This window comes from Sphaeramia orbicularis, chromosome 20 (genome assembly GCF_902148855.1).
Source record: "Sphaeramia orbicularis chromosome 20, fSphaOr1.1, whole genome shotgun sequence".
NCBI classification, from domain to species: domain Eukaryota; kingdom Metazoa; phylum Chordata; class Actinopteri; order Kurtiformes; family Apogonidae; genus Sphaeramia; species Sphaeramia orbicularis.
In genome coordinates, this window is record NC_043976.1 from 2696603 (window position 1) to 2713352 (window position 16750).

Here is a 16750-nt window from a genome sequence, read left to right on the forward strand (position 1 = left end):
ATTAAAATACAGTTTTTCCCTAACTGTACATGACATTTTGTATATTTTGACATTTTAATGTTTGATAAAGAATATTTTCATGTATTAAAACAATCCAATTCCCTATAAATGTATATATAAATAATTTTCAGTGAGACTCAGTTGTCCAATCCACTGATAAAAACTGTATTTGGACAGTTTATCAGTGCTTATACATGTTATACATTCACAAAAATACATTTATTCAACATTTTTGTTGTGAAACCTCCTGTAATTACACAAGATATTTGTCAATTAACAAACAAGTCTGGTTAAACTGACAGAACAAATACTTCTTTAACGGTTAATTGTCAGTAATTTTTTCTTGTTTTATTATATTTTTTTTTACAGTATTAAACTTTAAATTAACAGTTTAATCTCATAAATAGAAAATAAATATTTGTGAAATTATGATACATTTGCAAATGTATTTTAACTGTATTTTTCTGTGAAAAAAGAAAAAAAAATTATTTTAAAAAAATTTAAATTTTATGGTTATTCAGTTAGTTTTTTTGGTATTTAACATTTGACATGTAAAATCACAGTCTGGTTTTGACATTTCATTGATATTTTCCTGTATCTTAAAAATACAGGAAAAACTTGTAAAACAGTGAAAATTCTGTTAAATTACAGATTTTTTTTTTTTTTTTACATTGTGGTGTGGATTATTGTCATTAAATTTTTTTGACCAGATGTTCACCTTCCCTTGTCTCCGCCCAGTCTTTTAAAGGTCTTACAGTTAACGTGTAGGAACCCTGGATACCAGAGGTGGTGGATCAGATGATTCTGATGGAGGTCCTGCAGGTTGTGGACAGGATGACACGTCCATAAACTCTGATTCTTCTCTGTTTCGTGATGCTGATGGTGTTGAGTCTCGGTGGGCGGGGCCTTCCTGTGTGAGCTGAAGGTTAAACCGTCGGCTGTCGTTACCGTGTTTACATGCTGTAAAGTCGTCCCGTGTCTGTCTGGGTTCATGAAGGTCTTCTGTCGCCACATGACGGGTTCTGTCCGGATCCGGATCCCATTGTTGTTGTTATTTGCGTCCTCTGGCGTCCCGGTGGACTGGGAGCTCCAGGACTGAGCTGTCAGGGCCCATTTACGGCTCCTGACTGACACCGTGGTCAGGTTCCTTCACATGTGGCGTCACCGTCCGGGGCCCCGCCCCCCCCCGTCCCGTCCTGTTGTGGCTTCCAGAGTTTAAACAGAATAATGTGATCTCCTCGACGGGCCGGTGATTGACAGCGCCACCCGTCTGTCTGCGCTCCGTCACGTCAACATCCTTTAAAGCGTTACGACCACCTCGGATCTGCGTCCGTCCATCTGCTTCTCATGTTCCTCTGATCTGCTCCTTGAACTCTAAAGCTCACACATGCCCGTTCTCCTCATGTTTTGTCTTTTATATGATGATATGATGTAAACTTCTGCTTTTATTCTTTATTTTATGACCAAATACATGTTGATCCAGTGGAGCAGGGCATTGTCTCAGCCCCATGAGTTAATACCATTGTGATTTTTCTGGAAACTGATTTGAACTGAACTGTTGAATTTTCCCTGCAGTTGTGTTTAGGCAGAGAACCCAAACCACAGGTGTTAAACATACGGCCTGTGGTCCAAAACTGGTCCGCTAAAGGTTCCAGTCCAGCCCATGGGATGAATTTGTGAAAAGCAAAAATTACACTGAAGATATTAACAGTCAAGGCTGTCAAACTCATTTTAGTTCAGGATCCGTATTCAGACCAGTGGGATCTCTAAAATAAACAGTCTAAGAACCTCCACTACCAGTCCAAAGTTTGGACTCACCTTCTCATTTAAATGACATCAGATGGACCACAGATGGCCAACCAGTGCTCAGCGTTGCTGGGAACTCCTTCAAGACTTTTGAAAAACATTTCAGGTGACTACCTCATGATGCTCTTTGAGAGAATGCCTAGAATATGAAAAGCAGTCATAAAAGCAAAATGTGGCTGTTTTGAAGAATCTAAAATATAAAACGTGCTTTGAGTTATGTCACACTTTTTTTTTAACTCCATAATTCCATGTGTTCATTCATAGTTTTGATGCCTTCAGTGAGAATCTACAATGTAAATAATCATGAAAATAAGGAAAAACAAAGTGAGTCCAAACTGTTGACTGGTATTGTATAAATTATGACAACTCCAAATGTTTTTGTTTTACTGCAAAAAAGCATTAAATTATGAAAATATTTACTTTAACAAACTATTCTTTTAACAATAAAATATGAACAACCTGAAATGTCTAACGAAAATTACATGTAATTTTATCAATATTCTGCCTGTTCCCAGAGGTGGAGAATCCCAGCTCCATAGAGTAAAAATCCTGTCATGTATTGGTTCAACCTGTTCAGTTAATACAGGTGATTCCACTAATTATCCATCTACCTGGACGAGTGTTCATCTAGTTCAGTGAGTGGTTGGAACAAATACATGGCAGGACTTTGACTTTATGGAGCTGGCATTCTCCACCTCTGCCTTTTACTAAATGTTTTTTTTCTTTGTAGATATGGTATGTAGGGGTGTGTATTGGCAAGAATCTAGCGATACAATATAACTCACAATACTAGGATCATGATAAGATATATCATGATATATCATGATACTATTGAAAAGGCAATTTTTTGTTTCTTTTTTTTTAAATGATTATTTCCTTGAAGAATTGAATTAGACCAGAAATCTGCACAAATACTAAACATTTTTATTTGATCCCAACAGGATCTAATGTTCTATCACAAAATGTTCCTGTGTTCAAACTTAAATTCTGTTTTACAGACATTAGTTTCAGATCCTGTTCAAATGTTCATATTCTATTAGTTCACAACTAACATCAGAACAGGATTTGAGTTCAATCCCAACAAAGGAACCAACATTATTTAATAAAAGAGTGTTCAATAACAAAAAATAAACAAAAAAGAAACACAAAAAACAAAAATGAACCTCCACAATACCTGCATTTGAATAAATGCCTAAAAATATCCATACAGTACTTTTTAATATCGATACAGTGTTGTGAAATGAAATATTGCGATATATTGCAGAACCGATATTTTCTTACAGCCCTAATGGTGTGTAATGCATGTGTATGAATGATAAGTTGGGACATAATATTGTTAAAATTGCAATTATTTTTCTTAAGAATGAATGAATGAATGAATGTTTTTATTATTGTGTCTTGCATAAAGAACATGCCCAGCCCTTACATGGGCTTGTAAGACACCAAAAATACAAACCAAAAATCAAACACCAGACAATAGGCACAATAGATATGAACAAAACAAAATACTGACCTATTTAAACAAACGCATCTGCTGCTTTTTCCAGGCTTTACAAACAAATAATGCTTATTTATATGCATTAGAACTAAACAACCATTTCATTTTGTCATCATCAGTGCTCCAGAACAGATCAGGATTTCAGATAAACATGTCATCAAACACAGAGGCTCTCAGTTCATCATGTAGAGGACAATACAAAAGAACATGTGATTCATTTTCCACTTCCCCCAAATCACACAGTCCACAAAGTCTGTTTTCTTCTGGGGTTTGGGTGAATCTCCCAGTCTCTACAGCCAAGGGAAGGATTCCTGTTCGCAACTGAGCAATTAGGGACCTTTGGTTCCTGGTCAAGTTTGCGGTGACATAAAATTGTTTTCTGTGTGTTTTGTAGTTGAATGTATGTCCGCAGCTTCGGTTTAGTCGGGATCCCATTCATCCATTTTTCTTCAAAAGCAGACATTAGGTTAGCTCTGATCTTAATTAATACTACATGACCGGTTGTTGTGAAATATATATTGAAGTTGTGCTTCTGCAAAGACAGCTCTGACCTATGAAATGTCATTTTTTTCATGATTCGATTATTTGTAAATGGGTTCTTGTGTGAAACTGGTCCTTAAAACAGGGCTAAAAATTCAAACCAGATGTAGGCGAATGTTCTGAAGCAGGTTTGGAAACACTTAGGGTCCATTTGAAAAAGAAATACTTACTGAAATAAAAGAGAAACTATTTTTCGATAAAACACATTTTTATATTATTTTACATTATATTTAATACATAAATCCACATGTAACACTGTCAAAAGGACACGAAAATTACACACTACTATTTTATTGAATATTTCTTCATTCTTTCACAGGTGCATTTTGGGAATTAAACTAATTATTCGAGGCAGAGTGTTTGACAAAAATGGCCGCTTTTGAAAAATCATTCATGATTTATATATGTTTAAATGTTCAGGTTCTGCATGTAACACCAGTGGACACGATGGGTTCCACACCAAACCAGGAATGAGACTGAGACTGATGCCAAACCCACATGTGTGGATTAGAAAAACCACTAGGATCCACACATGGAGCACAGTGTCTGTATTTAGAGTCTATAGAAGAGCATTTACACACATGTTTACACATCTAATGCACTGACACCTAGGGAGATTTAATGTCCATATTTTGGTCCTATTTTTGGACCCAGTATTTGATTATAAATTCATGATGGATCAGAGTAAGAGTATATTCTTTTGTGCATTTCTCAGAGGTCGTCATTGGGTCCATCCTGGGGGAAATCTGTCTACATTTACCTTTGATTATTGGGTCTAAAAAGATGGAAAAGTGTCAGAAACTAAAATAAACTCAGTTTCAGAGAAACACCCAGATGTAAATATTTGCATAAAATAGTGGTTTTTTTGCAGTAAAACAAAAAGACCAATTAGGAGTTGTCATTATTTATAGGTTATTATGTTATTATTTTACTTGTTGAGATCCAATTGGGCTGAATGTGGAACCTGAACTAAAATGATCTCTTGAGTCTGACTTCAGTTGGAACCAAAGTTTTCATCGGTCTAATACATATTTACACATGTGGAAATCTGCTGGAATCCACATTTTTCCTCTCATGAATATTCCAAGTATTTATAACATTCGACAAAATCAGTCTTTGGACGTTTCTGTGTAACTTTTTCAGTCCATAATTCCTGCTTCAGTTGATGGTTTCACAGTTTTCATATTAACACAGTGTAAATCAGCGCTGTGGCAGTGATTGAACTGTGGCTTAAATCCAAAGCAGATTCACAGACTCGTCCACGTGTTCGCCAGGCGTCGTCCGCTTCAGGAGCTGAACGTGAGTGTCGGACGATGACAGCTCAGATTTAACGCTGCTCCGTTTCCTTCCCAGGTTTCCTGTCTGAGCCACATCGCCTCCAACTACCTGAACGCCGGGAAGGAGGCCAGGCGCTGGGGGACGGCCCACGAGAGCATTGTACCTTATCAGGTAACGTCTAACCGACCAGTCAGAGCCCTTCATCTGTAAAATGTGTGGAAATGCATGAATGAAACCAAACTGAACTGACCGTATCGCAAAAACATCATGAGGGAGTTTCTGCTAATTAGGTAGAACATCAGCTGGACTCAGGCATGAAGGTTTTGAAGCCAAAGGTCAGAGGGTGGTCCCTGCATCTGATTGAACTTGTTTATGTGGTAGACTTCACACATGACTGAGGTCCAGCCAGGGTTAGAGGCTCATTATTGGGTTCACTCTTCAAATTTGTCTTCAAGGTTATGTTTTCATCGGGGTTTGTCTGTCTGTTTGTTTGTTAGGAAGATGAGTCAAAAATTTATGGACGGATTTTGCGGAATTTTCAGGACATGTTGATACTGGCACAAGGAACAAATGGATAAATTTTGGTGCCTTTCCTTATAGTTTTAGTTTATCTTGTATTTTGGCCCAAGCCCCGCAGACACTAGCCGGCGAGGGCCTATTAAAATTGCATGGTTCTGTTATTTTTATTATTCTGGGCCACTTTGAACGCGACTTTGACCCCCTGAATGTTAACAAAATGTCAATTTTATTTGACCAAAAATTCAAACTGAAAAATTTTTTTTATTTGAAGTCGGCAAGAAAAAATATCGCAAACTGACTTGACCATGCCCCCTCAAAAATCAAAATACATTATGTGGGTGGGAGCCCTCTCAAAAAATTTTTCCACATAAAAAATGAAACTTGGAACAGTCATAACCCATGTTAGGACAAGTAAAAAAATTACATCATGGCCCCGCCCTAAACCCAACAGGAAGTCGGCCATATTGGATGGAAGTGTGGACCTATAAAATCACACCTCTCATACTTTCAACATCTACCCGAGGGTTTACATCCCATTTGGACCAAACTTGGTGATAATCACCTATACACTTTTGTGATCAAAAGTCATCAGTTACATTTTTGATCAAATATTGGGCGTGGCTGTGACGAGTTTGCAACAAAGTGGTTGTTTTCAGAAGGGTGTATATCGCGCAGAATGTTGGATTGAGCGCACAGTATGGTGTCCTCTTGCTGTCGGGCGGCCTCGGTGGTCACATGGGGAGGCGGTCAGGTGGGAGGGCGAGGGCGTTAACGTTGCTTGCGGTTTTAATTACCTCCGCCAAGTGAAACGGTGGAGGTTATGTTTTCATCGGGGTTTGTCTGTCTGTCTGTTAGCAAGATAACTCAAAAAGTTTTGGACGGATTTGGATGAAATTTTCAGGAAATGTTGATTCTGGCACAAGGAACAAATGATTAAATTTGGTGGTGATGGGGGGTGTCTGCCTTGGCAGAGGTCTGTGCTCTCCGAGTGCTTCTCTAGTTACCTCCGCCAAGGAGGTTATGTTTTTGCCAGGGTTTGTTTGTTTGTCTGTCTGTTTGTTTGTTTGTCTGTCCGTTAGTGTGCAACATAACTCAAAAAGTTATGGACAGATTTGGATGAAATTTTCAGGGTTTGTTGGAAATGGGATAAGGAAGAAATGATTAAATTTTGGTGGTGATCGGGGGTGGGGGGGCCCACGGGGGGGGCCACTGATCAGCCTTGGCGGAGGTCTGCGCTCTCCGAGTGCTTCTAGTTATTGTTATTTTACTAGTTTTAGCGTGTCTTGTATTTGCATCTGCAGATGTGTACAGCACTTTGGACACTTTTAAATGTCCTATATAAATAAACTGGACCTTTACCTACAAGGGTCCATATGTTGGTGGTTTAGAACATGTAAATGGTTCCAGATATCAATCTAGTTCCTATTGATCACTGATAGAAGTCATATATGGACTTTGATTGGATGAGCTGAGTTCTCCTCCAGTGAAAGTCCCGCCCACTTCTATAGTTAGATTGATGTGCGTCCAGACCGCAGGACTGGAACATAGAACAGAACCTGACAACCTCAACCATTCACCTGGTTCTGATCCACATAGAACAGACTCTGACGTACAGGGACCTGTTTGGCCTCTTGTGACCCGAATGTGGCCTCCTCATCCTTCTTTCCTTGTCCTTGTTTTGTTTTATTTTTTCTCCTTCTTCATTGTCTTCTCTTCGTTCCTGTCTGTGCGGTTTCCTTCCGTCCTGGTTTCGTTTTGTTTCCAGGTGGAACCTCTTTGTTCGTATTAAACCCCGTTCTGATTCAGCTCACATCTGATCAGGTCACCGTGTTTAACGCCCGTCAGGTTGAACACATGTCGTCCGTGTAAAAGCAGCTCCCGTTTTGTCCACGTCCTCGTCTTCCCTCCTGTTTCCGACGCCGATCGAGGTGTGATATCTTGTCTGGGCTTTGACACTACACAGATGTGATGGAGGACACGTTGGACCAGCGTGTTGAGCGTCGGGGTTAAACTTCTTCCTAAGTGTTGTCAGACTGCAGTGAGTGTGACGCTTTGATGTGGTGTGTGTTGTGTGATGTTGAACATGTGGACGTGTCCGAGCGCTGCCGGTGTGACTGAAGGTCTGGAGGTAAAGCTGTTCTCTGTCTCGTCTTTGACACATTGGACGTCTCAGTTCGGTTCAGACAGATGGATTCTTCGGCTCTAATGTCTTCCTCACAAAGCCGCAACCGCACTGCGCCAATAATTCTGTTGTTTCGACTGTCATGATCCCGTCGAAACCTGCTTTCATCTCCGGCGCCCGCGGGGAGGAGGACAGGGAGGGAGCGCTGCATTGTGGGAAAAAAGCAGTTCACATGAGGATTAGATCGAACGGTGAAGCTGCGGCTGTTGAGAAACAATGGCCACAAGAAAGAGGAGAGAGTGTTTACTGTCCATATGTGGATGTCCATGAAACACTGTTACAATGACAGTAAATCTGTCAAAAACGGGGTTTGGTAAGACCTTCACAAAAAAAAAAAAACAAACTATGAAACTAAATGAACTTAATACATTTACTGTGCTGATTTCTACTCCTTTGTCAATGAAGTCGTTTACATTAACACTTTTACAGACATGGAAAAAATGATTAGTCCACCCCTTGTTTTCTTCAGTTTCTTGTTCATTGTAATGCCTGGTCCAACTAAAGGTCCATTTGTTTGGACAAATATAATGATACCAACAAAAATATCTCATAGTAGTTGAATTTCACAGCTGATATCTATGCATTTAACATGTTTTCTTGATAAAAACCAAAATCACTTCAGTTCTTCCATCAATATCTGTGTCACTGTATTGACAAAAACAGTGCTTTTATTCATTCCATGTTTTCTGTTCTGTCTGTTTTAGCCACATGACACACACAGGAGTTAGGACTGGATTACAGAACCAGTGTTTTAGAGGACTTTGGATGGAATAATCATTTTTTCTGCAACTGTATATTATAAAAGCCAAGTGTGTGTGTGTGTGTGTGTGTGTGTGTGTGTGTGTGTGTGTGTGTGTGTCCATGTCTGTGGATTCACACTAAACCCGTACAGAGGCCAGTATCTTATAGTACTATGGGGGGGGGTGTTCGGTAGCGATCCGTGCCGCTTGTACTTCATGGAAGTAAAAGGTAAACTTGCGGCTCATTTCCCTTTTCTCTATCTCCTGAATCTGTGTAAACTTTCATTTGAGTGTGCAGGACGTTTATCCTGTTCTATTATATATTAGACTTATGTAGAATCAGTCTGGTGATGATTTTTTTGTATGAAATTTCTGGTGTGGTGGACAGGATTAGTGGAAACACTAGTAGCAGACACTCATGCTGGATCTGTCAACCCCTCGTCTGGGGGGAGGAGCAGAGGAGACCACGCTCTACAGTATTTGAATGTGATTGCAGTACCAGTTTTGTCCACAATCCTACATACAACACCTTTAACATTATATTCAAATATATTTTGCATAGATATATGCATTTATTATTGTTAAACAATGTGTGTTTAGAACATGACATAAATAATATAATTGTCAAATGTCAGTGTATGTGGAATAAATGTAGTTTATTTATAGAGTTTATAAGATGAACCCAGAATGATGGCACTAAACTGGGTCATTTTACAAACATTCATTTTGTTCACAAATTTTTTCTCATTTCAAAATATGTTTTCCTGAAAATATCAGTAATTACCTACCCAAAAATATAAGTTTGGTGTAGATTATTGTCATTTAATTTGTTGGACCAGATGTGAACCTTCCCTTGACTCCGCCCTAGAGGAAAGAAGAAAATTTGTCGAGTTGTCGACATTTATAGCTTATTCTGTTATTTTACTGGTTCTGATCCACTTTATTGGTCTGAATGTGGAACCTGAACTAAAATGATTAATGTCTTCAGTGTAATTTTTCTGTTTCACACATTCATCCCATCGGCCACATTTGGACCCTGTGGTGGTCCAGTTTTGGTCCACGGGCCGTATGTTTGACACCCTTGGTTTACACTTTTCACAAAACTATTTTAACTTGTTTGATGTGATGGAAAAACTCACTATATTCATTTTGATGTAATTAGATGTAAAATAAAATCTGCTGAAAACTTGCTGTGAATGTTTGATCTGTGATTTCGTTTCCACAAACAGTCGAGTCCTTTTCTTTCTGTTTTTTTTCTGATCCCATTTTAATGTGATTAGAAACATCCAAGGCTGTGAAGCTCATTTCTCTTTCCCCTCGGTTTCTCTGTGGCGTCATTAAAAAGTGAATTATCTCTTTTTCTGCGACGATGCAAAAACTCAAAGCACGCGGGGACGTCTGCGGCACGATATTTCATAATAAAAGCACCGAGACAGAAACATTTATCCAGCGCTTTCTGCTTCGGGCCCATTTGAGCATCGGACGGATAGAAATGTGATGAGTGTGTGGTTGGAACAAAGTGAGCAAGATATACGAGGAGATAATCGCCGAGAAAATCACTTCCATACAGGAAACGCCACGACACAGCAGCACTAAAAGTGACTGACACTAATCACCTCTAATTGTTTTATAATCGTCTTGTTCTCGTTCCCCAGAAGACTGACGTCAACTTCGGGACATCTCAAAACTCTGACTGACTTTCACAACAAACCCACCGAAATGTGGATGAATGCGAAAAAGAGTTGGTGATGCAGCCATAAATGTTCCAGTTAATTCTTTGAGTTTAAAGCCTGTTAAAGTGAAAGTAGAAGAAACTCGATGGCTATTTGTGGTTTTACAGACGAGACAGAAACAGCAGTTCATGTAACAATTTATTTATTTTTTTATTCTTTATTTATTTGTTTTATCAACAGACAACACAACACAGAAAGTAGGGGTGACTGGTTGAACACAAAAGATTTAAATCCAATCCAACTTTATTTGTAAAGCACTTAAAAACGACTGCAGTGGACCAAAAAACAGGTCAAAACACCATCTCTGTTGCAATAAGAGCTGGAATAGTTTCCCATCGACTATTCATGAAATCTCCTGAAATCTTTCTTCATTTAAAAAAGATCTAAAAAAAAAAAGGTTAAAATCTAATCAAACCTGTGAACACCTGTGATGTCTGCTCAGCATTTCATTCCCATCACTGTAGTTATTCTTCTTGGTGGTTTTATATTGTATTTTATTGAATTTATTGTATTAATAATGTATTGTGCAGTGATGAAAGTGTTCCGGTTTTTGCTGGAAATCCGGGTTTTTTTTCTGAAAAAGGAGCATATGTTCCGTTAAATTAAACGTGTCCGGATCATTTCCGTCTGGTTTGGCAAAATTTCAGTTGGAATATTATGCATAAATCACTCCAAAAAGTATAAATTATGTTTATTTAGGTCCGTCTCATGGGCGCGACCATATTGCTTTCTTCGCCATTCATCTTGACCAATGATATGCTCGTTTACAACACGGAACTTGTATTGACGGCTCTGATTGGTCCGTTGATGACACGTGGTCCATTTCGCGTCTCTGGAGACAAGATGGCGGATTCGCTTTGAGTATTTTACTGCCAATGTATTTTGTCTAAATATTCTGTGAAATCATGTCAGAATTCACGGTCCTTCAGTGTGGAGACGAACTGAAGTGTGAGGCAGGAAACAAAAAGAAGTTCAAGTGTATTTTTTCATTCATTTTGAACCGTAATGCTTTACAGGTTTTTGCTCCCGAAGTGCACCAGAATGCACGTAAGAGCATGCAGAATGAAATGCTCAGAAAAGTTCAGGGGTTTTTTTCTTTCCTCACTTTCATCACTGATTGTATAATGTACACTTTTATGGTCTTGTTTGTATGTTTAGTCTGTTTTTAAATGTTGAGGACTACAGATGGAAAATAGTTCCCAGCTAAATCCGGCATTTTTACACAGTTTTTATTTGTACTGAGTGTTCATTAATATGCACTGTGCTCATCAAATAAACAGGCAAATAAATAAATAAAAGTGCTGTACAGAAGAATAAATAAAGCCAAAGTAAAAGAATAAAATACAAGAATAGATTAAAAGACATAGAACTGTACAAAAAAAAAGAAAAAGTAAATGACAGTAGTAATTATCCATTTTTTTTGTTTGTTTATAGTTAAGCCATTTTCTCCAGCACTTTATTTTATTTATTTATTTATTTATTTATTTATTTATTTCGAACATGCAAAGAAACAAAATAAAACAAAACAAAGCAAAATAAGAGAAAAACATAACATTTAAATGAACAGAATCTATCTTCAAGTACGTGTCTGAATGTGCACAGTTGAAAAGCAGTAGCAGTTTAAACTTATCTAATCCAACCCCTCCAATGCTTTTACACCTTTATCACTAACTTAATACATGAATTAAACAATACATTTTTCCTAATTTTAGCATTCAACCACAACTAATACATAATGCAGTAATTGAATTATACACAACAATATGATCATAGTAGTACAGTCATACAAACAGACTCAACAGTTTTCTTCAATAATTCCAGTATATTTATCAATTCAACATTATCCATAAACAAACAGCCCTCATTGTCATTATTAAATACTGGACCTCACAAGAATCAATTCTTTATATTTTTTTTTACACTGAGTTATGTTTGATGTTTGTTTTATCTCCACACACAGTTTGACTCTCCAGATGGTCATACAGACACTTTTTAACCTAGTGCGTACTTTATGAATCTTTAAATTTAACTTTCCCCTTAAATCATGGTTTCCCTCTCTTTCATGCAGATCTGTTCCTGGAGCCATAGCTAATATGTCAGCCTTTCCATAGCGTAGGTTTGATTTCCTCTATTCTAACCCCTGATCCTCACGGGGTGCATCAGTTTGGAGCCACTTCCTTGAAATGGCCTTTTTGGAAGTAATTATAAGAATTTTAAAGAGGTATTTGTCTACTTTCTCTAATACACTGCAAAAATCCAAATCTGACCAAGTGTATTTTTCTCATTTTTAGTTCAAATATCTCGTCACACTTAAATGTTTTGTTTATTTTTGCAGATCCACTGTGATCTGGAAGTTGTAATGTACATGTGTAAATGATAAACTGAAACAGAATATTGTTAAAATTGAACTTAGTTTTCTTAAATTTCGGTTTGTTCATGTTATTCACATTGTTTTAAAGGATAGTTGGTAAATGTAAACATTTTCATTGCATAATTTTACTTTTTTGCTTTAAAACATAGAGGAAAGTTTGGAGTTGACATTATTTCTATATTATTATTATGGTATCATTTGACTGGTCCAGCCCACTTCAGATCAGATTTGGCTTAATGTGGCCCCTGAACTAAAATGACTTTGACATCCCTGGCTTATATGATCAGTAATAATCTGAAAACTCCACAAATCAGATACTGTTCAGAGTATTGGTGTGGATGTAAATGGGGTCAGTGTCATCAGCGTACATCTGTAGAACTACATCTGAAAAGTCATTGATGTAAACATATAAATGATGGGGCTTAAGATGCTCCCCTGAGGAATCCCATTCTTAATTTAATGAAATACAAACTTATGATCAGGAATAAGCTAAAAACTCCAGGAATGCGATAATTGTCAGAGTTTTCATTTAAACATAAAATTTTTACATGAAGTCTTTCTGGGGAAGGCTTTTTGAAATGATAGAGGGCATGATGACTTTGACAGTTCCGAAGGACCCCGAGGTCTTTTTGCTGGGACTGCTACCTAGAGATGTACACTAGAAAAATTTCATCTGACCACATGTATTTTTCTCATTTCTAGTCCAAATATCTCATCACACTTAAAATAAGACATAAAATTAAAATAAGAACTGATTTTTAGACAATAGATCTGGAAAATCTGAATTTAAGAAATCTTACCAAGATAATTTTCACTTTTTCCATTGGCAGATTTTTTTGCTTAATTCAAGATTTTTTGCATACATCAAGATTTTTTTGCTTAATTCAAGATTTTTTGCTTTATTCAAGATTTTTTTTATTTTTTTTTGCTTGGTTTAAGATTTTTTTTTTTTTGCTTAATTCAAGATGTTTTGCTTAAGTCACGATTTTTTTTTTTGCTTAATTCAAGCAAAAAAAAAAAAAAAAAAGCTAATGGAACAAGTGAAAATTATCTTGGTAAGATTTCTCAAAATCAGATTTTCCTGATCTATTGTCTAAAAATCAGTTCTTATATCTCACTGAAAAGTTCCTCTTTAGGTGATTAAGTCTTATTTTAATAACAGAATATTGGTAAATTTACACTTCAGACATTTTAAAATGTTCATATTTGTTCAGGTTACTTGCATTTTTGTGAATCGATAGTTTGTTTTAGTGTAAATACAGTAAAATGACATGAAAATGTATACATTTAAAAAGAGAAAACTGTGGAGTTGGGAGTATTTATAGGTTATTCTGATAGTATTTGACTGTTCTGACCCACTGCAGATTAAATTGGTCTGAATTTGGAACCTGAACTAAAATGCTTCATATCTTCAGTGTAATTTTTGCATTTCATAAATTCATCCCATGGGCCGGACTGGACCCTTTGGAAGGCTGGATTTGGCCCCCGAGCCACATGTTTGACACCTCTGGTATAAAAAGTATAATCTGATCTGTTTTATCAGATATCAGCAGTAGTCTAATAATCAGAAATCAGATTAACACACCTGGATTTCTGTCAACACTCTGATGTCTTCATACAGATTAATCTGATTTATTCCATTCTTTGACATCTGCACGTGAGACAAAAAAAAGAAATCATAGGTAACGGCAGGAAAATGTGAGCTGAAGACAATAAAATGAAGTTTGATTCACTACATATGTACGTCCTCTGAAAAAAAATCCTTTTATTCTTACAGTTTGGTTGTTGTGTTTTCTTTGCTGCTGGTTGTAGTTTCACTAACCCCCCCCCCATCCCCTCCTGCTGTCGTATCTGCAGCTCTGGGTGGACTCAGACTATCAGCAGCGTCAGTTTCCTGCAGGTTTTGGAGTTCGCTGTGGTTTGGATCTGGTCTGCAGCCAGCAGGGGGCAGAAGTCGCCCCGCCGGCCCCTCCCAGGGCCGCTGGGGGTTTGTGGGTGAACGTCCTGGCGTAGTCCCCCTGTGGACAGCGTTACCCACAAGTCCCCGAGGCCGGGGATGAAAGCGGGGCGGCGGTGTGAGCGCGGTGTGACTAAAGGGTTAGCGGTGTGACGGCGTGGGCTGTGGTCGCTGTGTTGTGATGTATGACGGCACGGCTCGAGCGCTTTGATGTGGCCACAACGCTTTACTACCAGCAAATGTATGAGAGGAAGAGGAAGAGGAGGGAAAGGAAAGACAGAGGACCAGAAAATGAGAGCACTCCAAGGAGGAAACACGGAGATACAGACTCCAGGGCCTTTGTGCTTCAGCTGCAGAATGTTATTAAACCCAGGTCAAAGTCTGCTGCGACGGCAGCGGGCGCCATGACAGTTTAAACACACCCACCTGAAACTGACAGCAGTCAGATGCAAAAGACACACAGTCCTTAAGTGTGGGGACAGAAAAACAAATAAAATGAATACTGTTGGATCAGATGTGTGTTTTTACCTTTAAGACCAGTGACATTTGTGTTTTTAGGGAGACATGTTTTTTTGGCTAAAATGAATTTATTTTTGATCCTGTAATAGTTTTCTATCCTATGTTTCAAATACAGGTTAAATTTTGAGGACATTTAGTCTATATAATGTATATTATTGTGGACAGAGGCAGTAAATCCAGGTGTAGATTACTGCACAAAGAGAGAATTGGATTTTCTTTGGTCAGGATCTGTCCAGTCAGTCCAGCTGTGATTTACAAGGAGGACAATTAATACTGAACAAGAAAAGCACTCGGAGGGCGCAGACCTCCGCCAAGACAGATCTGCCCCCCCATCACCACCAAAATTTTATAATTTCTTCCTTGTGCCAGTATCAACATTTCCTGAAAATTTCATGAAAATCCATCCGTGGCTTTTTGAGTTATCTTGCTAACAAACAAACAAGCACGCTCACACATAAAGCAAAGTAATCACAATACCTCCTGGTGGAGGTAACAAACAAGAACTCAAACTATGAATTATGAAAGAGCTGCAGCATCTGAAACTGACCACAATGAACATTTGACAGATAAACAGAATCACAGTGCTGCAGTTTCACACTCACAGTTTGTCTGTTATGGATTGGGATTGGCTCTGTCAACTCAATACAGATTTTTTTTATTAGTAAGTTTTATTTATTTATTTATTTATTTATTTATTTGCAATTACAAGAAATACCCGATTTGAATTCCAGGCAGCCCCACATGGGGTCCCGACCCCAAGGTTGACAAACACAGCAATATTTGGTGTAAAATACAGTTATTCATGTTTTCATGGTCATCAGATATGACCCATTTGGATGTTCAGAGGCTCTGTAGTTACCATGGAAACACCGTCATCTTCTACAACATTGATTCACCAGTAAAACCCATGGAGTTGGATCAATAGTCGCTTTTCCATTGGACATCTGCACAAAACTTTACTGATATTTACTAAATGTCAAAAAAAACAGAAATGTGTAATGTCGGTTTTTCCATTAAATCACAAATGTGATGATTTGTATATTTATTATCGCGAGATGACACAAGAAGTCATTCCATAAACATGGTGAGGAATGTAAATATGGTGTTGATTTACAGATATATTCATTATTATTATATATTACTCCTCTATCTCCTACTAAATTAATAAATGATTCATTTTCATGGTGTGTCCACACACACCAACACGTTTGTTTTAAACTCTTCTTTTGTTGTGAAGTTCATCAACATCAGTTTTTTTTTAATTCATGTAATTCTAGTTGTGGTCTAGTCTAGTTGTCTTTCCATTGCAGCTTTGCGTGATATACCAGTTGCACTACATCTGAAAAACCACCTCTTGCCAATGCAAAAAGTTTTAGTTGAAAAACGAGAGTTTTGGTGAAATTGTCGTTTTTCCATTCCGTAAAGTTTTATGAACAAATTATATTCATGCCATTTCAGTGTCAATGGAAAAGCGACTGACAGTGGATGGAAACACTTTTTACGTTCAGCTAATGATTTATTTTACTGAAAAAGTCCCTTTTTCTTAAATTTTCTCTGTTTTTGATACAATAACCCTCCTAATCTCCCCATGATGATTAAAGTACATG

General features: G+C 37.7%; 1 protein-coding gene across 2 annotated transcripts in view; it reads left to right on the top strand.

The window, feature by feature from the left end:
* Positions 1–16750, top strand: part of sugct (succinyl-CoA:glutarate-CoA transferase) — a 200185-nt gene that overhangs the window by 34727 nt on the left and 148708 nt on the right. For both annotated transcript variants that reach the window (XM_030123658.1, XM_030123659.1), the window contains exon 9: positions 5198–5293. In XM_030123658.1, coding sequence (XP_029979518.1) covers positions 5198–5293 — 96 coding nt within the window. The remainder of the gene's footprint in view (positions 1–5197; positions 5294–16750) is intronic.